Source organism: Macrotis lagotis, chromosome 3 (genome assembly GCF_037893015.1).
Source record: "Macrotis lagotis isolate mMagLag1 chromosome 3, bilby.v1.9.chrom.fasta, whole genome shotgun sequence".
NCBI lineage: Eukaryota > Metazoa > Chordata > Mammalia > Peramelemorphia > Peramelidae > Macrotis > Macrotis lagotis.
The window spans coordinates 220023645-220047873 of NC_133660.1; the positions used below are offsets into that span (position 1 = coordinate 220023645).

Below are 24229 nucleotides of genomic sequence, written 5' to 3' on the forward strand. Positions count from 1 at the left end.
GCCCAAGGTCACACAAACAGGGGTAGGAAGTGAGCCCAAGTTCCCTGACTGGAAACCAGTGCTCTTTCTAATGCACAGAAGAAGGGGCAGCTAGGTGGGGCAGTGGATAGAGCACTGGCCCTGGAGTCAGAAGTACCTGAGTTCAAATCCGGTCTCAGACACTTAATAATTACCTAGCTGTGTGGCCTTAGGCAAGCCCCTTAACCCCATTTGCCTTGTAAAAAAAAACAAACCCAAAAACAAAATAAAAAAAAACCCTAATATACAGAAGGTTAATTGGGAACAAAAGAATTTTTCCCTTCCAGAACTGTGGAAATTTTCAGGGATTTCTTCTGATTCTCACCCTTTTTGTAAAGGCAGGAGCTACTTGAGGTGTTGAGAAATGGCTTCATATTTAAGCTATGACGGCTCATCAGCCACTTTCCTATCAATTCAATCTGTGCACAGGCACACTTTAATAGGAGGGTTCCACCAGCCCTGGATCCACTGGCAAAAACTGGAAGAAGCAAAATTACCTGCAGTTGTTGTTCCTTGAACATGTCTGGATGTGGTGCATTGAGAATATCATCAGCCAACTGTGCCTGGCTATCGATGTTAACTGGTGTGGTAGCTTTGCTACACAAGAATTTTGTGAAGATTTCACGGGCTCTATAGGAAAGCTAACAAATAAAAACAATTTTATGAAAGAAATTCTGACCATGGCATACCACAATCTTATAAACCATAAAATAAGCTCTTCAGTGTTAAATACAGTTAATTCAACTAGATGAAATACTGGAAAACTGACTATTCATATCCTTTGACCATTTATCTATTTGGAAATGACTTGTAATCTTATAAACTCGACAAATTTCTTTATATATCTGAGAAATGAGGTCTTTTCATATAATTGCTGTAAAAATGTTTTCAGTTATCCTATATATTTCCCTACATCCTATTTTCTTCCTGTTTATCCTTCTCTCTTTTCACCCTGTCCATTCTCAAAATTGTTTTACTTCTGACTACCATTTCCCTCAAACTACCCTCCCTTCTAAAAGCCCCCTCCCATTTTCTTTTACCCCTCCACTCCTACTCTCCTATAGGGGAAAATTAATTTCTATACTCAACTAAGTGTGAGAGTAATTACCTCATTGAGCTAATTCCTATGAGAATAAGATTCAAGTACACTCCCTAAGTCTCCCATACTCACCTCCATTGGAAAAAAACTCTTGTGCCTGTTTTATGTGAGATAATTATCTCATTCTACCTATCCCTTTTCTCCTTCTCCCAGTACATTCCTTTTTCTCATCCCTTAATTTTAATATTTTAGATAAAATTCCATCATATTCAACTCACACTTACACACTCTGTCTACATATACTTCCTAATAATAATAAATTAAAATAATAATAAAGTTCTTACATCATCTTCCCTTAAAGAAAGGTCAACAGTTTAACTTGATTGAATCTCTTGTGACAGCTCTTTCCTGTTTTTCTTTTTATACTTCTCTTGAGTCTTGCATTTGAAAGTCTAATTTTTATTCAACTCTGGTCTTTCCATCAGGAATACTTGAAAAATCTTCTATTTCATTAAATTACTATTTTTTTCCTCCTTAAGTTTTATTGGCTAGGTGATTGCTACTTGTAATCCTGGCTCCTCATTAACATTGAAATGGCTAAATCTTATATTATCCTGACTGTGGTTCCATGATGTTTGAATTGTTTTTTCCTGGTTATTTATAATATTTTCTCTTTGACCTGGAAGCTCTAGAATTTGGTTTTAATATTCCAGGGAGTTTTCATTTTAGGATCTCTTTCAGAAGGTAATCAGTGGATTCTTTCAATTTCTATTTTACCCTCTGATAGAATCTCAGAGCAGTTTTCCTGGATAATTTCTTGAAAGATGATGTCTAGGCTTTTTTTTTTCATCATGGCTTCCAACAATTCTTAAATTATTCCAATAATTCTTAAATTATCTTTCCTTGATCCATTTTTCTGGTCATTTTCTTTTTCCAAAGAGAGCTTTCACATATTTTTTTTTATTCCTTTTGATTTTGTTTTACTGTTTCTTAATATCTCATGGAATCATTAGACTCTACTTGCCCAGTTACAATTTTTAAGGAATTATTTTCTCCAATGAGTTTTTGTACCTCCTTTACCATTAGGTCAATACTTTGTAATGAGCTTTTCTCTTCAATGAATTTTTCATATCTTTTTTTTTCCATTTTACCGATTGTGCTTTTTAAGGCACAATGGATTTTATGCTCCTTTTACCATTTGACCTATTCAGGTTTTTAAAGTTCTATTTTCTTCAGTAATTTTTTATTTCAGCTTTATCAAGCTGTTGACTCTTTTTTTCATGATGCTCTAAATGATCATAAGATCACAAAATTTATAGGCAAAATGGAAGAGTTTAACATCCTCATTTTCTAGATGGAAAGATGGACTGCATCTTGCTAGTGAGGCAGAGTTAATTCCTATGCCATCAAAGTCAAATGTTTTAAAACTACATAAAAAAAGAAATGTCTCTAATTAACATTGTTATTGTTCAGTCATTTCCATCATGTCTGACTCTTTGCGATTTCAATTGGGGTTTTCATGATAGAGATACTGAAGGGAGGAAGGTTGCCATTTCCTTTCTCCAGTTCATTTTACAGATAAGGAAACTGAGGCAAACAGGTCTAAGCAACTTGCCCAGGTCTTCCTAACTCTACGACCTATGAGTTAAAATTTAACCTTCCAAAATGTTGTAGATAATAGAAGTTTAGAATATACATGGGAAAACAATATTGTTCTTTCATCTTATTTTATTAATCATTTCATATGTATAACTGATATTACCTCTTTTTTGTCATGTGCAGGTACATGGCTAAAATATTCACAGGCTTGCCAGAATAAAATATTTTCTTCACTGAATTCTTTCCTTAGAAAATCCTAGGGAAAAATATCAAGAGTTAAAATTTCAGTCCTAATAATGAAAGGGAATCTTTTGACTAATGCTGTCATCTATTTTCATCAAATTCTTTCCCTCCTTTTTTTCCTTCTCTTCAGTTTTTATAGAAACTATTGTGCTATGGGTATTCTGCACTGAGAAGGGTTAAGCCAAGAAAAAATAGGACTGGTCACTTCACCCCTGTAATCAATTATTCTAATAGACTTGGATTTCTTAAGAGCTTAACATTAGTTTTTATTATTGTTATAAATGCATTGATACATTTCTGAATAGGAAGGATTAAAAAGAACATTCAGGGAAAATCAGACTTTGTAGCTGTAAAACTCTGAATAAATAAGGCAGAGGAATTTCTAATCTTTTTTTTTTCCTTTCTGGGTTGCTAGGCACTATAAACCCCTATGAACCAGGGGGACATTCTATTCTGCCCTGTTTATGAGTAAAGCCTTTAAGACCATGGCTAGAAGAAGGAGCTTGGCCACATTCAGCCAGAACACTGTGAAAATTACTACTGTGCAACATTATAGGCTTTGGTCAAACTTAAGATGTCTTCCAACATACCAAACTTACTTCCAAGTGAAATAGAGGCAACAAGACCAGGCTAACTATGGGGGTCCAATGAAGGACAATGTAAAGCAATTCCACAAAATAGAAACATACATACACACACACACACACACACACACACACACACACACACACACACACAGACATAAAATATAATTTAATTTCTGGAACAAGAATTTGACTTTGTTTTACCTTGAGGACCCTCTGGAAATTCTATAAAACTGTAAATATTTTCTGCTTGTCTCAAAGAGTTTCATTGACTCCTTTCCTTACTTACGGAAAAGTATCTAACACCAATAGGATCCTGTAGAAGACGCTCAAATGAAACAGCCCAACTTGCAACTCTCCTTTCCCGAAGTCTTCTGCAACTCTGCACACTGGGAAGGCTGGCATTGCTACTAAGGCTGTTGTTGCTAACACAGTCTTTCAAATCAGCACTGTTTAACTCTGTGGAAAAACACAAATGCATTCTTTTTATTCCTCAACAATCTGTAGCACAGCATTTCAGTTTTCAGCATATGCATTAAAAAGTAAAGAACGACCTCTGGTTTTCCATCTGTTAGATTTTTTTTAAAAAGGAAATAATCAACCTTCAGACATGTTCCTATGTAAAGTAGGAGAAAATGGGGCCATTAAGATAATTAAACATTTTTTTAAAAGTCTAAATAGAAGTAGCGTCTGCTTATACAAGATATTTTAAGCATCTATTTTCCAAGGCATACATTAAACTGCTTACCATATGAGCTCCTATCTTGAGTGAGCTAGGAAAAAAGAAGACATTAATCCTTCAGCTATTATTACCTGGTAAGTGTCTTTGAATAATATATTTTCCTTTTTGAAATGGAAAATAAACAACCAGAAAACTCCATTATATATATTTCCAATATGAATCAAATAAAGTCCACAATTTTAGAGAAAGGAATTCAATGTTATTGCACTAAATTCAAATTTTGAAGATAAAATTGTCACAATATTCTGAGTAGCCAATTAAATGCTAGTACCTCAAATATGAATTCATTTGTGTACAAATAACTTATTTAGTATATTTGGCTATACTCTAAAATGTATAAAACCACAATTCTTCATCAAATATGTTTCTTTGATAGTTTTAAGAAATACATTTGTCTTAAAGATTAAGCACCCTTGTTCTCTGTATGCATAATATAATCAGTTATCTGTGGTTGATTAGGAACCATATGCTAAAGGTCAAGGTCATTGGTTTAAATTCTAGTGTGGACCAGACATATCTGTAATCTTCTGCTGCCCCAGACTATATGCTTGGGGGATCATCTCAATAATGTATGTTGTTTGGTCACAAGTCAGACTGATTAGAGAAGAGGTAGAGATCAGAACAAAAATCAAAGGATCACCAACTTCATTGAGTTATAGCAATGGAGACAAAAGGGACTTCAGAGACCATCTAGTCCAAACCTCTATTAAAAAAAAAAAAGAGGAAACAGACTGAAAGAGTTTAAGCAGCTTTCAAAAAGATGGGATCAGCACCAAGATATTCTGGTTCCAGGGTTGATGTTATTTCCATTGTACTAAGTTTCTTCCAGATCTGGGAAGTGGGAAGTTTGAATGGGGAGTAACTCTCAGCATGCAAGTGAAAAGAAAGAAAAGAAAAAAGCATCTAACTCAGAAGGCAGGTCCTCCTGATTGCTGTCATTAATACCACCTTCACTTCAATAGTGATAAAAGTATCTTACACTTACAGAGGATTCTATATTTAACATAATCTACTATTCCCAGTTGGTCCATTCCAATTTGAATGATCCGTGACATTGTAAAATGACCAAATCAATTCACTTTGAGTCTAATAAAATCTTTAAATATCTGTAAAATGGAGATAAGAATATTTGCTCTAGATACCCTACATGGTGGTGATAAGGAAGAGGCTGTGCGAACTTTAAGTATAATATAATATGATACCTTATTATATAATATGATATTCAGAGACCTGACTTAGAGACTATTTGGTCTAAGCTCTCACTTTATGGATAATTTTTATATATTGAGGACAGAGCAAAAGTAAACAGAATAAATTATAATAGAAGCTTAGTTGGAAATAAACAAAATGTCAATGTAGTATAAAGGTGACCATGAATTTAGACTAAGCCCAATTTGTTATTCAAAATGATAGAAAGTATGAATTTATATATCAACACAGAAATATGTATATGATTTTGGGGGGCTGGGGTCATGATCTGACACTTTCTACAATAAGAAGTATGAAATATTCAAAGTTTTGCAAGAATTCTAGATAGGAAAAAGAAAGAAATTTGTAGGGACAAAGAGTAATCAAAACCTTCTCACCACTGAAGAAAGAAGAAATAACAGGTCTCAATAGAAAAATGGATAGCAACAATGGACAACAGTAATTTTATGTTACTTTCAAGGCTATTATGACTAAGCTGATAGAATAAATATTCTATTATGGAGAATAACACTGTAAATAACATAGCCATATTACTAAAAAAAAAAAAAGAGAGAAAGAAACAGTATTGACCTCATTCTGTAACTAAAATATCCGACTCAATAATAATATAGATTCTATTGGAGGACATGAAACCAATGTTTCTTCTAAATATTTAATGAGCATTGTTTCCCAATACAGAATACAGAACATTAAATTACAAGTGAAAATTACAAAAATGCAAGCTAAATATTTTTTTCATTGACTTGGCCAGTTTGTGATAAAAGATTGGGAGTGGAACATGATCTGTTCTCTAGATTATATCCTACAAAGTGATGATGATGATGTTTGTCCTTCCCTCAAAGAAGACCATGACATCAGGGAGGTGATGCCATGACAAGCACATGAATTAAATTTGAGTAAGGGGGTGCAGAATAAAATCACCAATCTCACTCCAGAGTATCTAGGTCCAGTAGCCAGATACTGATCAGGACAACTGAAAATATAACCCTGATTGCCTTCTAAAACTGAATCATGGAACAATGGATTTGGGGAGGGATCTGAGAAATCAGCTAGCCCACTCATTTCAGAGAAGAAGAACTGAGATGTAGGGAAGTGAAGTGACTTAACTCAAAAATCCCAGAACTTGTTAGTGGCATACCAGAAAAATTCCATACTTGGGTTTAGTTCAGTAAGCAGTCTTTCAGAAATGACTTTCAAAATCTTCTATTAATTCACCTCTTTGAAAATGGGAGGAGTAGCTGATTTTACATCACCAACAGAAGTTTCAATAGTGTTATAGTAGCTCCCAGGTGCTTGCATGATTGACCCAGCCAAGCCCATTGGCAGGAGTATCACATATAACATTACATCCTGGTACTTAAGGATGAGAAATATAAATAGAGAATTAAAAAGACTACTTATAAGTTGGTCCTTCTATAAACCATACTCCTTAAAGTCAAACTGTGTGCTTACCTTGGCCTTCATGCCATAGGCTGCTTTAGTGGAATATTTTAACCAGCCCAACTTAATGGAAGCATCTGCAGAAGTAACTTAATGAACAGCATTTGTAACTAAAAGAGTACCTTGGCTCTCCTGATACCATAATAAACTAAAGGTAAAAAAGACATTTTTGCAACAGTGAAATAAATCTGTAGTCTCAGAAATATATGCCAAGATTTTCTCCCAGGTACTGGATAGTTATTCCCAGATTATGCAGGGTTCAAGCAAGAAAATAAGAATTGGCAAATATATACAAAAGCAATGGGACAATGAAGGATCAAATATTAACACCAATTAATATTTGACAAAGGCAGCCCTATGGAACCATGATTTATGAGCAAAAAGTTAAGGGTCAAAGTAGAGTTGAAGCAATCAGTGCTACCACGTTAAATAGAACAGAAGTTTGGAAGCAGAATGGTTCAAGAAAGAACTTTGAATTGGGAGCCAAGATACGTGGATTCTGCTTCCTATCTTTCCTAAGAAAAAGACCCTGCAGGAACCTTTATGGAATTTAGTTTCCTCATTTATAAAACAAAAGGCATCATAGTATAGTACCAGGAAGATTTAAGTTCATCCTGATTGTGACACACACTGGCTTTGTGACCCTGGGCAAATTACTTAACCTCTCAGAGCTCCAGTTGCAGAGGAGAGGTTGCCCTGCATTGGTAGAAGGTATTTCATCATCTGGGAATTCTCCCTCTCAGTTAAATTACAGGTCCAATCCCTATCCTATTTTGTTTAATAACATGGTTGCATTTGATGATCTCTAGGTCTCTTCCTTTTCTGTGACTCTAAGAACGCTTGGAGCAGAAGTCAAAAGAGGCTTTTCTCTACCTATATTGAGGTTTCACCACTCTCATAGTTTCCCATGAAATGAATTTTCTTCATTTAATTTGCCAAACATTTATTAAGCACCATCTCTATACAAGGTGCTGCTGCCCTAGTAGGCACCGGGGATACAAGGACAAATGAAAAACAGTCCCATGAGGAGTATATGTTCTCCAGAGGGAAACGACAAGTACAGAACAACATCAACAACTGGTGGGCTGGGGGTGGGGAGTTGGGAGCCACATCAAAACTAAGCCTGGGTGCCAAGAAGCCCTGGATTCAGATCTTCCCTCTCATATACACTTGTTTTGTGACTCTGGGCAAGTCATTGAACCCCAAAGTGCTCAGTGCACATGTATGTGTGTGGGTGCTCCTATGTGTTCATGTGTACATGTGTGTCACTGGCTTGCTACTCAACTGCTGACAAGCCATTCTTCATCTCTGAACCTCAGTGTTCTTATCTGTGCTACTTCCTTCCCTAAGATTGTTATGGAAATTAAGTAAATCAGAAGGAAATTATGAGCTCTTATTACAATAAGACAAGGTAGTCCCTCTTGGATATAGAATAAGCACTCTCTTCCCAATCTGATTTGACTTAAACAAAATTCCAGAGAAATAACTCAAATTTTTATTCATATTATTTTTATGTTCACCTTAAACCAGATGAGATGATTGCAAAGATACTTATGTCACTCAATGGAAATAAAGATAAGAATTGCCTCAATTCAAATGTAACATAGGAGTATACCTTTCAAGAGTTTCTGCCCTAAAATAATGGAGATTAAAGATAAGCAGATTAAAGTTCATAAGGATGAAAGAGAAAGGTAAGAACAATGGAATGCCATTGAAGATTGCCTAATGTTTTCCAGATATTTCTTAACCAAGGATTAATAGAGTGATGGAGCATGTGCTTATCTACCTAGATTCTGCTGATAATACTGACTCACTAAAATAGTAACCATTTAAAGAATAAACAGTGGATTTGTTGTGAGGCAAAATAATGAAAATCCTACACAAAGTGCACTGTTTTAGGAGGATATACTTAAAGCACAGACCTACACAGAATTTGGAAACATAATGGATTTTTAAAAAACTCTTCTTCATTGCATGAATGAAGAAACTGAAGGTCAGAAATGTTAAAGAAGTTGTCCAGTGTCACACAGGGAAGTGACAGGATTGGAATTCAAACCTAGACCTCTGATTCCAAGTGTACCACTCTTTGTCCTACAGCAAAATCTAAACTTTCAAAACAGATAAAATTAAAAAGTAGTTATTAGCATTACAAAAAAGACATTTGTTGTACAAAAGGATTCACTGTAGGGGTCTTTACAACTTTGCCATCTGCTAGCAAATTTAAAATAGAACTTAACCAAAACAAAACCAAAAACAGCCTAATTAGCACAGAACTTTCAAGAGCCCATCCAGTGCATAAAGAAAGGTACACTCTAGAGCTTGATAATGCCTGACTCTTTTGTGTCAAATCTAAAGTGGGTGAAACTCATTTAAATTGTTGGATTCCTATTAGCAGTTTCATATGTAGCTGAGCATGTGTAGAAAATTAGCTCTCTTCTGGTGACCATTTCAAAAACTAAAGTCATTCCATAGATAACTTCTTTAAATTATTAGGAAAAAAACACCTTCTTTACAATTCCTTTGGTCACTCAGGAACATTTACCATGTTTCAAATATTAGACTAAATGCTGTGGCTCATACTGATAACAAAGACAAGCTTAAAAATAGACCAGTAATCAGTCTATAATACTTTGTCTACTCTCAAGGTCTTCTTTATCTGATTCTCTTGTGCATACAATTCAAAACAAGTAAACTTATTTGTCTTTGTAACTGAAAATCTGACTACAGAAAAAAAAGCTGTTTTTAAAAACCTATCACATTATACTACATACTTTCACATTTTCATAAACTAGTTAAATTTACAAGAATGCTGTCCCAATGGAACATTTTTAAAGGTTTTTAAATTCTGTTTAAAAAAATAAAACCAAAATGAGAATGAAATGAGAATTGTGACAAATATTTATTATTAGATATAATCTATTTACCATTAATAATATAGATTTACTTACAAATACCTAAAATGAAATTTTACTTAAATTTAACAGTCCATTGTGTTTAATTTTTAACCTATTATTACATTCTCCAAATTATAACTGAAATCATTTTTTCCAAATACAACTCAAGATCAGACTTTAAATCAATTATAAAATAAAAATATTTGCATTCCTCACCCCATATAGCCAAAGATAGCAACTGTCATACACCAAATATACTTCTTTACTAAATAACTTGCTCTGTTCATGAAAACTACACTAACGGTACATACCTAGGGTGGAAGTTTTCTAATGTTCAGCTAAGGACTTTACCTGGATAGAGCTGATAAGAGCCACTGTGATGCCATTTAACCAAATACTTCCAACCATTGACTGCAAACCACCCCTCTGAATCCATACCAAATTCAGCTGTAATCGCCCAAGAAGGGCTGGGTGAAGCTTCTTGCTACAAAATATGCCATTGTTCCTTTGATGAGTCTTCCTGAAGAAGGGAAATAATTTTAATATCTCCAAAAGTTCCAATCATTCAGTTTGACAAAGTCATTTCTTGAATATCATGGTCTCAAGCAGGCGAAACTAATAGAATACTTGACACAAAGCATTATAGAAGATGTCATAAATAATTTAAAGAGAAGACCTTTAGCCTGCTGTTGCTAAAGGAACTTGAATTATTTAGGTCACATAGCTACAGTAACTGTGCACTAGGTAGTATAAATGCTAAAAGATCAACACCAAGCCTGTTAGAGAAAATAATGTACCATCAATTTCCCATGAATCAGAATAGCACTGAGGGATAAAAACAAAAACAAAAACAAAAAACTTAAATTTTAGTATATTATTTCAGCATAGGTTTGTAAAGTTCATTTCCCTACCATCTATATTTTAAACCACAATTCAATGAGAAACTAAATTTTCCAAGCATTTTTATGAATACAAATCATTTTCTTGTAAAAAGGAAAATAAAAACTCTTAAGGAATCAAACCTATTTATTTGTTTATGCAACTATGAGAATTTTATTTAAATGCTCAAAGCAAAAATAATACACCCTTCTTAAAAACACAAGGAATAATAATTTAAGTCATGCAAACACAGCATTAGACTAAGTATTAGTGTAGAGCATGCACATTTCAAAAAGACAAGGTCTCTTGTCCTCATGGAGGGACTAGAAAGGAAACAAGAAACAATTCTAATGTACCATACTACATATTTGATATATCTAGAGAGGAATAAAAAACTATCTGAAACTAACTGAGATCAAACACCAAAATGGAGATCTGGTTTGATTCTAAGATTCCTCAGTGAGTCTGTGATCAGTCATGAGAAACTCACTTAACTTTCCATCTCTCTGTTTTCTCAGCTGTCCAACTGGCAATAGTTGGTCTGGAAAGATCCCTGGGATTTTGCAAGGGTAACTTCTCTCAACAATTATAAATTCTTAGGGGAACACTTTTAGAAAAATAAAGTGACTTGTAATTTTGTGACACTTGGATCAAAAATTGATCTAAATATTTGCAATGCACTTTATTATGCATACGTAAATAATGTTTTACTTGAAAGCTGAAGAGAACAAAGTAGATTCCATTAAAAATAAACTGTTAGTATGGGAAATGGTTTTTGGGAGTTCTGCAAAGACAGATGGTGAAAATTAAGTTATCATCAAGTTATCAGGATAGATCTACAAATTTTCTGGCTGATATTTCAAAAGCATGTGTTTTTTAATTTTTTAATTTTAATTTTTTTATTTTTGGAAGGCAATAGGGTTAAGTGACTTGCCCAAGGTCATATAGCTAAGTAAATATTAAGTGTTTGAGGCAGATTTGAATTCAGGTCCTCCTGACTCCAGGGCTGGTGCTCTATTCACTGTGCCACCCAACTGCCCCATGAATAGATTATAACTTCACATATCTAGATACTATGAATGTGTAAACCAATCTCAAAAATAGATTTATGGAATAAAAAATATAAACAATGAAATTAAGTCTCAGGAGAAAACCTCTCCATGACCTGTTTTGCTTAGAGACACATATCATCTTTTGTTAAATTTATACTTAGACCCAAATCTCTGGGTTCTACTGGTATTCCTATCTGAGTGAGGCTATCAGGGATGTAATCGCCTTCAGGATAGTGAGTGCATCTCTTGAGGATTCCATTTCCTCAACTGTCAGATGCCGGACTAGATGGTTCCTAAGGTCCCTTCCACTTCTGATTCAACAACTTAACAGGCATTATTATGTGTCCCGTTATATTCAAGTTACTCAGCACTGGGGATACTAAGAGTCCCTCTCCTTAAGGAAATTATATGAAAGGGTGGCCTTATTCAATATAAAGAGGAATGTTGTAAAATAACATTGAATAGGTGGGTGGAACTCACACTGTTGAACTCTAATGAATGATCCAATGCTGTAAGGGCCAATACTCTAAGAACATTATAAAAAATTGTCCTCACTCCAACCCCTTATAAACTGACATAAGATCACTATTATTAATAATAATGATGATGATTTTGATGAAAGTTGATCTTACAATATTTTCTTATTTAATTCTCTTATCAATACTGGAAGGTAGAAACTATTATTATTATTTCCATTTTGCAGTTCAGGAAACTGAGGCTCACAGAGGTTAAGTAAGTAGTTTGCCCAGAGTTGCACAACTAGCAAGTGCATGAATCAGGACATCCATATTCCAGGTCCAGTCCTCTATTTGCAGGACCACTTAGCTGTAAGGGCTGACTCAAAGACAAAAAAAAAGTGACTTATGGAACTGAGTTCTAACCTTGGCATTGCCCTTATGGGCCCTTGGCTTGGCTTCTTATTCTCAGTGTCCCTCAATTTTCTCATAAGGGCAGTGGAAAACTTACCTCTAAAACTGAGCCAGTACTAAATAATTATTCATGGAATGCAGGCAAATACAGTATAAATCTCACATTTAGTTGTAAACCTTTCCCTCCTACCTTTCATTCCCTTTGTGGTCAATATTTTTCTCTCTAAATGGTTAGAGGATAAGAACGGAAGGGGACAAAAATTTTCAAGTTCATCACTGCTAATGCAATACTTAGAAAAAATCGTTATATGAAACTATATATTTTTGTCATGGCTACGGACCTGAAATAAAGATTAAGAACAAGCTATCAATTATCTTTCCCACTCCCATATACATCTCCTAAGTTTAATCAATTAAAAAATCTGATGCCTGGATGGCTTCAAGTTCTTCTGTTGATTTTTGATCTATCCTTTAAAACCCAATACAAACGCCACCCCCACTGGGAAGCTATCTTGGATTTCCCCCCCCCTCTCAATAATGACCTCCTCAATTTGCAGCAGTTATTTGTAATTCTCTTATTCATTTAACCAACATTCAGTCCATACTGTATGTGGAGTACCATCCTTGGAACTAGAAAGGCTGAGAACTCCGATGGATTTACCACAGATTACATTATAGTTAATTGTGTAAGCATCTTGTTGTCTATTGTTTGTCTTTTATTTCAAATAGGACCAATGAGAACACAGAGTGATGAACTACTTGTATATGAATTCAGTTAAGTGAGGGAGAACTGCACAGTCATTAGCTTAACTCTGCCTTCTAGAACCATCAGAAGACCAGTGGCAGGACAAAAGTCAGGATAACTGCTGCTGCTGGAACACAGTTCTGGTCTGCTTTAGCGAACTCTGTGGCCATTGGAACAAATTGTTCCCCTCTGTCCAGTCCATGAGTACTCAAGGAGGACCAGCATCTCTGTGCAAGGGCTGCCCATTCATCTTTGGTGCACACCTGTTACTCAAAAGATGCTGGGACATGCAGTGGATCCAGACCAGCAACCATGTCCGGCAGACAGACTGAATAAGGTGAAGGGGGTCTCCCCAAGCCTGTGTATTTGTAAAGACCCTATGGGCAAATAAGCAGCTATAAGTGCTTAATAAATATTTACTAAATTTAATTGCTGAGGCTCCCTACCCATTGTCCAAGCTTCATTTCTCCAGATTCAGAGAGAAGCCATTTCTGATCTCTAATGAGTTTTTCCATCTTCTTCTGCCCTTTTCACCACAACTGAAGGCCCTCATCTAAAACTTGGTATTGTATAAAAACATACTTTCTAGGGTTCATTTGAAAGGAAAAAAACAAGCAGTGCATATAAAAGAAAAATTGCTAACTTCTAAACTGCTTGAAGGTGACAAGCAGAAAAGAGGTCATCCAAGTTACATCTGACTAGATGGTCATGGGTTAAAAATAACACTTCTGTAAAGGATCTATGGAAAGATATGTCTGACAATTGCCTAGAATAGAGGGGTGGAGATCTGTCTGCATGGGTGAAAGGAACATCCCTAACAAAGAAACCATTGAGCATACAATAAAGCTCTATTTGTAAGATGATGGTTTCTTAGCTTCAAATTATAACCCATGAAACAGGACTATGATCCGGGAAATGAATAATACATCTTATCCAAGGACAACAGGATCATAGTTCTTAGGTACCTCCAATACCTGCTGATCCTTCTCCAAAGGAGGTCATCACAGTAGGTATGAGTTTAATATACATCTGGTTTTTTTACACGATAAACCTCAGAAATGTCTAGATTGTCTACTCATTTAGATTCAAAACTTGGTTGTATGAATAATGTCTTGTATAATTCAGAACATGAAGTTCTAAAAATAACTGCATTGATCCTTAAGGACATACATTGATCACTTCTGCTATAGGTTGTGTTTTGCAGGTATCAGCTCAAAGACCTGCTACAGCTAAGAAAAAACAAAACAAAACAAAACACCCAACAATATGGCCTGGAAAAGGACCTAGAAATAAATAGCAACCAAACTTTTTAAAGCTAATATGCAACCAAACTTGAAATATTATGTGAAAATCTGTTTGCCAATCCTCAGAACAGCTAATAAAACCCCAGTGGCTCCTTATCACCTCCAGGAGCAAACACTCGGCTTCCCATCCAAAGTCCTTCATAATCTAGCTCCCTCCAACCTTTCCAGTCTTCTGGTACCTGATCCCCTCTCCCAAGTGCTCTTCAATTCCTTACAGAGTCTCAAACGAGACAATTTCCAGTCTCCAGGCATTTTCACCAGTTGTCCTTCAAATAAGGAATGCTCTTCCTCCCCATCTCCATCTCCTGACTATTCCCCTGGCTTCCTTCTAGTCCCAGCTAAAATTCTGCCTTAGAAGAGTAAACCTTTCCCATTGCCTCTTAATTCTATTGCTGTCCCTATGTTGATTATTTCATTTGTCCAGTATATAACCTGTTTGTAATGCAGTTGTTCATGTGTGGTCCCTCCTTGAGGAACATAGGACTGTCTTTTGCTGTTTTCTTTGGTACCTCTTTATATCTCCACTTAGCACAATGCCTGAACATACTCGTAGATATATGATAACAATCTATTGACTGACTCCCTCAGCCTCAGAACTCTGTACTAATTATTACAGAAGAACATAAGGAAATGATGGCTCCTTCCTTTAATTTCCATGCCTAGAGTTCTCTCCCTCCTCCTCTTGGTCTCCCGGCTTCCCTCAAGTCTCAACCACAACCGCATCATCATTAAGACTCCTCTTCCAATCCTTCTTCAAGTCATCACCATTCCTGTCTCATTTATCTTCAGCAGTCCTGTCTGTCTACATCCTATGTGTCCATAGCTGTTCGCATGTTGTCTCCCATCAGACTCTCAGCTCCTGGAGGACAAGGATCATCTCTGCCTTCCCTTGTGTCCCAAGTTAAACACTAATTAATGATTATGGACTCACTGATTGATGACAACCAGAGGAAACAAACACCCAGCACTGAGAGAACTGAGAGAACAGGAAGGCCATGAGAAGTGGTGATTCTGTAGATATCTATGGCATTTGTTGGGGATGAATGGGGACAGAGATCAGGAAAGGCTTCAATGATGAGATCTGAGAAGTATTAAGGGCATGTGTGCCAGTCAGACCCTTGCTTGGGGTGGGGGGAGTCTGAGGTGGCTATGAGAGGAATGCTTCTTTTTTCTATTACTTCTATTCCTTCTACCTATTTCTCACCACAGATCATGCAGACCCTACCACCCAACATAATCTACATGTTTGTCCTTGCTTTCTAACTACTTTGCTTAAGTCACATTAAAAGTTGAGTTTTTTCATTCAGTTTTTTTCTTTAAAGATCAACCTCCTCTGGTTTCAAGTGAGGAAGGGGCAAAGGAGATATGAACTCATTCAAGTTACCACTTGTTGTGAAAACTTAAAATATAGTAAATAATTTTCTTTCCTCTATTGTAAATCACAGTGTAAAATCATTAGCTTTAGCTGCCCTTGAACTTCTTATTTCAATGTAATTACCCTATCTCCATATTACTATGAACAAGTACATGTTACAAAAGATCCCTCCAAAGAGTTAGAAATTTTATAGATGAAACCTATTATATTTTTACTAACTTTTCATAACCTAAAATCAATGGTTAATTTTTAGTGAAAATTCATTTGTCATCTACAGATCCCAAGTTATTTCTTCATATCAATGAATTTCAATTACTATATTCTTTATAATTCTTCATAATCTGGCTTTCTCCTACATGGTCAGTCTTCTTACTCTTAGTCTCCTCCATATACTCTAGGTTCCAGTGACCCAGGCCTCCTTGCTATTCTTTGAAAACAACACACCATCTCCCAGGTCCAGGCATTTTCACTAGCTACCTCTCAGACCTGGATGCTCCTCCTCTTTCCCTTCTCTCCTCCTTTAAGATTCAGCTCAAATCCCACCAGCAAAAGGTCTTTACTGGTTCTCTCTCCTTTCCCCACTACTATAAATGCCTCAGATTGCCTTCCATTTAATATATATATATATATATGTATATATATATATATATATATACATATACATATCTTGTATTTATATATATATATACATATCTTGTATTTATATATATATATATATATATATATATTGTATTTATATAGGTGTTTGAAAGTTGTCTCCCTTGAATATTAAGGTTTGGGGAGATGCTTATCACCCTAGTCCTACAATGAGATAGAAGCAGTAGGAGGAGGGTGTTAAGAAGGTGTTGGGCAAAGCCAGATCAGTGACCATGATGATGAGATTTTACATTGAGTTATCCTGGGGAGGCAGGGCACCCATGGAGAGCTGGTGTTGTTGACTAATTAACTGATTGACATGGGCTGTAATGTTGGGAATCATGTAGTTAACTCTTTCCCATTTTATCCCATCCCATTTATTTTCTTCTACTGGTTCTCTTGGTCAAAGGTTAGCTTATTATAGATTATAAATGTTTACGTTTAAATTCCTACATGCCCAAAAGTGTTTTACATCTGCATCATCATATGGGTATTTGTGGGAAAAAAGAAAATTACATTCAACTTTAGGCAATGAAATGTGAGTCCCCATTCCATTCCATTCCTCAGCATGTGCGTGACTGCTGTCACATGAATCCATCTCTCAGTGGCTCTAATTCATCACTCATCAAATAAAGATAATATTCCCTGCTTGTCTGCCCTCACAGGGTTGTAGTAAGAATTATATAAGGTATATTGGAAGAGAAAGAGCTTTGTAAACTGAATATCACTATGCATGTGTAAACTAAACTAATTCTGGCCCCTACTTAGGCACACCACATTGTCCAACGGAACTCAGAAATGAATGAGTGGATGAAATACATGTGTAAGTGTTTATAAAGCACTGTGCTAAGTGCTAAAGAAACAAATACTAAGACTATTTCAGATCTGAAGGAGTTTTCAATTCTGATGGAGAAACACAACACTAATAAGGAAGTGGTGGTCAGGGAATTTTGGTCTGGAGTCATATGCATGGTGAGGGGAGCCATAAGGGAGATGACTGATACAACTTTTCCAGAGGCAATGATAATATTGATGTGGACATGGTTCTTACAGCAAAGAGATGATTATCTGGGAGAAGATGCATGTAGTATTAGGGTAGATGGCAAGAAGATGGATGGATAGATGGATGAAAGCTTGGATGGAGAAATTAATGGATTATGAAACATGTTTTTGTCTGATTGGGTGCACTAGATACAGAAGGTTGAGGTGGTGCTCTCTCACTCTCTCACTCAATCATCAATCAGGATAGTTCAACCTCAGGGACAGAATTCCCAAAACTGAGTGAATTTAGTACCTTAGGACAAGGTCCCTGAAGCTGTGGTGGCCTGGAGGATCAGGAACCAAGTTGAAAGCACGATAATGGCTAGGCACAATGAGCAGCCTCAACTTAATAGATTAAAATGTTTCCCTGATAGCTCCCCAAAAGTGGCTTATTGTTCAGCTACAGATCCAAGTTACAATGTCCCCAATAGAATAGAAGGCATTTTTATGGCCTAAATTTGGTAAGAAAGGTTGTGAGAGTTTCAGGAAGAATAGGTCTGGGTTATGGAGAATCAGTAGTGATGGCTTACAATGATAAGTGATAAAAAGACCCAGAAGAACTGTACCTCAGGAGTGCCTGGGAAAGAATATAATAAACACACACATATAGACAGAATACATACATAGACACATATAAACATGAATGCACATATATATGTAGGAGTCATCAGTCTCAAATGAAATAATACACACGGAGTGTTTTATATCAATAAAAGCGTATATAAATTTTGACTTTATATTTTAAAAAACTCTGTAAGCAGAACCAAAGTTCTCTAAGGTTTCTTTGTAATTCTACAATCCATTGTGGCCAAATATAGCAATCAAACTAACAAATCTTTATTTTATTTTGTGAATTTAGAATAAATAATAATATTATTCTAGCATGAGTCTTCCAGTCCTTTGTCAAAATTTGATATACAAATTTAAACTTTATTAAACATTTCTTATTGTGCTTTTCAACCTCCTCTTACTTGTTGTGCTCAGGTAGAACCTATCAGGGGTATTCTAAAAAGTATTCATGCATTATTTGGGAAAGAGGAATAAAACATATTTTTACATCTGTTTTGTATCAAGGATCCCTTCTTCAGTCAAGTGAAGCCTATGGACCCCTTCTCAAAATAATGTTTTTAATTAATTGAAAGAAATGCTAAATTTCAGTTAGTGAAAACGAGCTACAATTCTTTCTGTTCAAGTTCACAAGGCTTCTGGAACCTATTCATGGACCCCTTGGATGTCTGTGGACCACAGGGTAAGGATAGAGAGTCCTGAGAGGGTCCACTTGAACTCATCCAATAAGAGGCAGCTTATTACCTTGTAAAGCAGCTCCTTCTATTTTTGAAGAGTGATATTTATTCTAGAATGTTTATTCTATCAAGTTAAAATCTCTAACTTCCTAGTAAAATGAACATTTTTTACATGTTTAAGCATAAGTCTAGTCCTTCTACCTCATGACAGCCCTTAAAATATTTGAAGGCAACTATCATGGCCCCAGAGCAGCCAAGAGGTGCAACGGATAGAACATCATCCCTGGAATCAGACAAACTAATTTTCTTGAATTCAAATCTGACCTCAGAAATGTAATAACTGTGTGATCCTAGGCAAGTCATTTTTCCTTATCTGTAAAATGAGCTGAAGATGAAAATGACAAACCACTTGAGTACGTTTACCAAACCTCAAATAAGGTCACAAAGAGTTGGACACAAATGAACAACATTACAACATAGTCTTATCAAGATAATGAAAGTGAGGTCCAGAAGACTGAAAATTCAACAAAATCCTAAGAATAACACTGTCTGAATGATAATGAATTCCTCTGAATGATGATGATGATGATGATGATGATGATGATGATATTTGTCTTTCATTCTCAAAGAAGACCACAACATTAGGAGGTGATGCCATGACAAGCCCATGAATTAGATTGGGGGGGGGAATGTATGCTACATCATCAGCCTCACTTTCTCCTCTGGAACCATCTGGGTCCAGTGGTCAGATATGAATCAGGATGACTGGATGTGAGATATCCTTGTCTCAGGTCACATAGTTAGTAACTGTCGAGTATCTGAGACTGGATTTGAACTTCAGTCCTCCTGACTCCAAGACCAGAGCTCTATCCACTGTGCATCTAATTGCCCCTCATTTGAATTATAGCCACTCTATGAAGATACTCACAATAAGAGGAAATTATTTTTCATAAGCATCATGTACTCTAAATTAACCTGCCAGGTTGACTCTATTTGAAATAGTAAAAACACATTAACCTTCAAAGAAAAGGTAACTAAAGGCATGGCTGCAGAGTGAATAGTAGGTTTGCCAGAAGAATGACTACTCATTTAACAAATGAATTTCCTGCAGTTTCATAATCCTAGTATTATATTTTAGATGTATTACCTGATGACTAAAACCTCAGTTTACATAATTTTTCTACATTATTTGCAAGTCAGAACATCAGAAATTCCTTAACATATGCAGGGTCCACTAAATGTCATGCTATGGAAGCCTATTTCTTTCACTAAGAAGGACTCAGAGGACTTGGGGTAGTGGGGGTCCAGTGTGGGGGGAAGCCCTCTCAAAGTTCACCCTGGCAGAAAGACAAGCGCAAGTTAAAAGGCTGGAGAGCTGCAGGCCCTCAAATACAAATGACAGAAGCAGAAATGGAAGGGCAAGGAAGTGAAGCAACTTATCTAAGGTCCCATAAGATATGAAGTAGCTCAGTCAGCATTTGAATCCAAGGTTTCTGGCCAGATCTGGCATTGTCTCCAGGAAGCTTAAAACTTTTTCTCTACCAGGGAAAGAATCTAATTAGCTAAAACTGAATACAAATGAATATGAAATCTCTAACAAATACAACCAAAATGGTATACACCCTGAATGGACTTGGGTCCAGAAAGGAAAAGAGAATCAGATTTGCTAAATGGAATGAAATATTGAAAAGTTGGGGCAGCTAGGTGGCGCAGTGGATAGAGCACTGGCCCTGGAGTCAGGCACACCTGAGTTCAAATCTGACCTCAGACACATAATAATTACCTTAGTTGTGTGACCTTGAGCAAGTCACATAACCCCACTGCCTTGTAAAAAAAAACCCACTTCAAAAAAAAAATTGAAAAGCCAACTGAAGTGTGATGGATTTTGATGAGCTAGGTACTCCAGAAAAACCTGGAAAGACTTACAAGAGCCAATGCAATGTGAAATGGGTAGAACAACAGTATTGGAAGACAACTCTGAAAGACTTAAGATGAAAAACACTATTCATCTCCAGACAAAGAGCTGATGGAGTCTGAATACAGACCAAAACATACTATTTTACTTTATTTTTCTAGGGTTTTTATTTCGGATTCTTTTCTTTTACAACATAACTAACACAGAAATATGTGTTGCATCTCCAGTCATCCTGATTCATATCTGGCCACTGAACCCAGAGGGCTCTGGAGGAGAAGGTGAAACTGGTCATGCAGCACAGCCCCCCCACTCAAATACAATTCATATGCATGCCATGGCATCACCTCCTTGATGTCATGGTCTTCTTCAAGAATGAAGGACAAATTGCTTGCCTTCACAATGATGGAACTAGGGAAGGAGGGAGAGAATTTAGAACTCAATTTGAAAAACAAGTGTTATGACATGTAATTGAGGAAAAATAAAATACTAAATTTAAAAATAAAGGATAAAACAAAGTGATGAATTTTTGAGCCATAACAAGTCTCAGTGACCATTTATCAAGCTATATAGGGGCTATTTTCTGTGCCAGTGGAAGTAGTTTCTAGAGGGATGAAATCATAGATCCACTCAGAATTAAAACTGATTATCACCATTGTATATATAAATTAAGTTTAATTTTCAAACCTTATTTGCTAATATCTGCCAAGTGTTTGTGAGTAGTCTGATAAAAGCTAGAATACTCTTAAGACTCATAAGCTTGCTGCCACTGAAAGATTTCATTATAAATTATGAGCTAAGACATGAAATAATATTTTACACAAAACTTAAAATGCCAAATATCATTATTGCTAATATTGCTAATGTTAAATATTAGCTATTGTTACTGATTATTATTGATAGTAAGTTATGTTAGTGTTATGAAGTTTACAGCATTATAGGTCTTCAAATGTTTTAAAATAAATTTGTTAAAGCTCAACAAATGATATTGATGAGGCAAAAAAATTAAGTATATAACATTTCATTGATATTTATATTAGAATCCTAAGTGATAAGAGCTATTATTATTAATGCAAGAATAGATTTACTTGTTCAAGAAACAAATAAAATGTTTACTAGTCACCAAACTATATTGGGGGGGAGGGAATAAGCATTTGTGAAGCACCTACAATGTGCCAGTGCTTTACAAATATCTCATACAACCCTGGGGAACAGATGCCAGTTTTTATTCCTACTTTACATTTAAGGAAACTGAGACAGACAGCAGTTAAATGACTGCTGGTTCACATAGACTGAATTTGAACTCAGGTTTTCCTGACTCCAGAGCCAAGGCTCTATCCACTGTGCCACTTAGATTCCTTAGATGTTTCAAGATAGCTTGGTATACTAAAATATTTGATATATTACACTAAGATAACAATGTGAATACACAAGTGGTCTGCTGATTATACACAGACCCCAACTTGTCCATGGACCATTCAGTCTTTGAGAACACAGAACATGGGAAGAATGCAGTCATGGTCTGGCCTACAATGTTCTATTCATAATGCTGACATCTCAGAGAGAGCACTGAAAGGTTTTCAGAAGGTTTCCCTCACAACAAATGTCATTAAAGATCAGGAAAAGAAGGCAGAGAGATGTGAATGGACCCTCCAAGGTCTGGCAGCTGCTCCATCAGAGCTAGGAATGGTGCAGGCTCTCCTCAGGTCTAGTGGACTTCCCGCCATCCCTGACGGTTTCATCTAATTCATTACAGATTTGGTACATTGAGATACCAATATGGACATATGGGGAATTCAGCAACCAACTTATATTTTAACTTTTTTTTCAGAAGGTGGGAGCAAGGTCAAGTTCAAGGACAAATGTAAGCCATTATCCCATGAGATAAAACACCAGGAAAACTAAGACAAGAATGAGACTGGCAGAAGATGCTAGGAACAATAACAATGGCAGGGCTTTTTTAAAAACTATGCTGGCAGGGGTGGCTAGGTGGTGCAGTGGATAGAGCACCAGCCCCAGAGTCAGGAGTACCTGAGTTCAAATTCAGCTTCAGACACTTAATAATTACCTAGCTGTGTGGCCTTGGGCAAGTCACTTAACCCCATTGCTTTGCAAAATCCTAAAAAAAAATAAAAATAAAACCATGCTGGGAGAAAAGAAGGTTTGAACAAAGAATTAGACTTTTGCTCAAGATGCCAGATAGGATGCTAACAACAGGGAGAAAGTGAAGCTCCTCAGTTCTGATTCGGTAGCTATTTGGTGGTCTCTGCAAAGGAGAATGAATTTGCACTGGAAAAGACAGAACAGAAATGAAATAAAATGGAATTGATACCCAAGATAAATAAAGAGCACACGGCTGCCTTTCATAGATCCAAGTCATCTGGCCCAGAGGAATGATATTCTTGGGAAGGAACTGGCAGCTGGAATGTTTGAGGCACTATCAATGGTATCTGAAGGACTGGGGAAGATGGGAGAGATAAAGAAGGGTCAACATGATCCCACTTTTCAAAAAAAAAAGAGAGAGAGAACAGTGAGCAAGCCATAAGCCAGGGTACTTGATTCTGATTCCTAGCAAAATTCTAGAAAGGAACATTATAATCTAGAAAGGGAAACAAGTCATTTCAAAGAAGCAGCATGGCTTCATCAAAAATAAGTCATATCAGGGGCAGCTAGGTGGCACAGTGGAAAAAGCACCAGCCCTGGAGTCAGGAGTACCTGGGTTCAAATCCCGTCTCAAACACTTAATAATTACCTAGCTGTGTGGCCTTGGGCAAGCCACTTAACCCCATTTGCATTGCAAAAACCTAAAAAAAAAAGTCATATCTGACTAACCATTTCCTTCTTTTTTTTACAGGATTATGAAATGATTAAATAAGGGAAATGCGGTGGTTATGACTTACCTAGATTTTAGCAGAGTTTTGATAAAGGACTTTATATTATTTTTAGGAAGAAAGTAGAAAGACAGGGACAAGATATAAACAGATAGATTCACAAATGAATAGAATAGCCAGTCAGATTCAAAGACTAGTTAGTAACAGTTCAATGTTAAGGTGACAAGAAGTCTCTAGTGGAGAAATCCAAAAATTTGTGCTTGGTCTCCTGTTCTGTTTGATATTTTTATCAAGGTCTAGAATAAAGGCATAATTGGTATACTTGTCAAATTTTCAAATAGCACAAAGCTAGAAAGATTTATAGCAAATGATAAAATCAGGATCAAAAATGCCCTTTACAAACTAGAAGTATTGAGTGAAATATTTTTTTTCATTTTATCTTTGAATTACAAGGATTTATTTTATCTTCCTTCCCATCCTCCTCAATCAGGAAGGAAGGAAGGTAAATCCAAATCCTTGCCACAAATATGTAATTAAGCGAAACAAATTCCAACATGTCCAGAAATGCATGCC

The 24229-nt window shown here is 36.0% G+C and overlaps 1 protein-coding gene across 4 annotated transcripts in view; it reads right to left on the minus strand.

Moving 5' to 3' along the window:
- The window catches only part of RGS12 (regulator of G protein signaling 12), a 249029-nt gene that overhangs the window by 82866 nt on the left and 141934 nt on the right, over positions 1-24229 (minus strand). For all 4 annotated transcript variants that reach the window (XM_074229864.1, XM_074229865.1, XM_074229862.1 and 1 more), the window contains 3 exons: positions 3773-3942; positions 2820-2912; positions 516-659 (listed from right to left, as the gene is read on the minus strand). In XM_074229864.1, coding sequence (XP_074085965.1) covers positions 516-659; positions 2820-2912; positions 3773-3942 — 407 coding nt within the window. The remainder of the gene's footprint in view (positions 1-515; positions 660-2819; positions 2913-3772; positions 3943-24229) is intronic.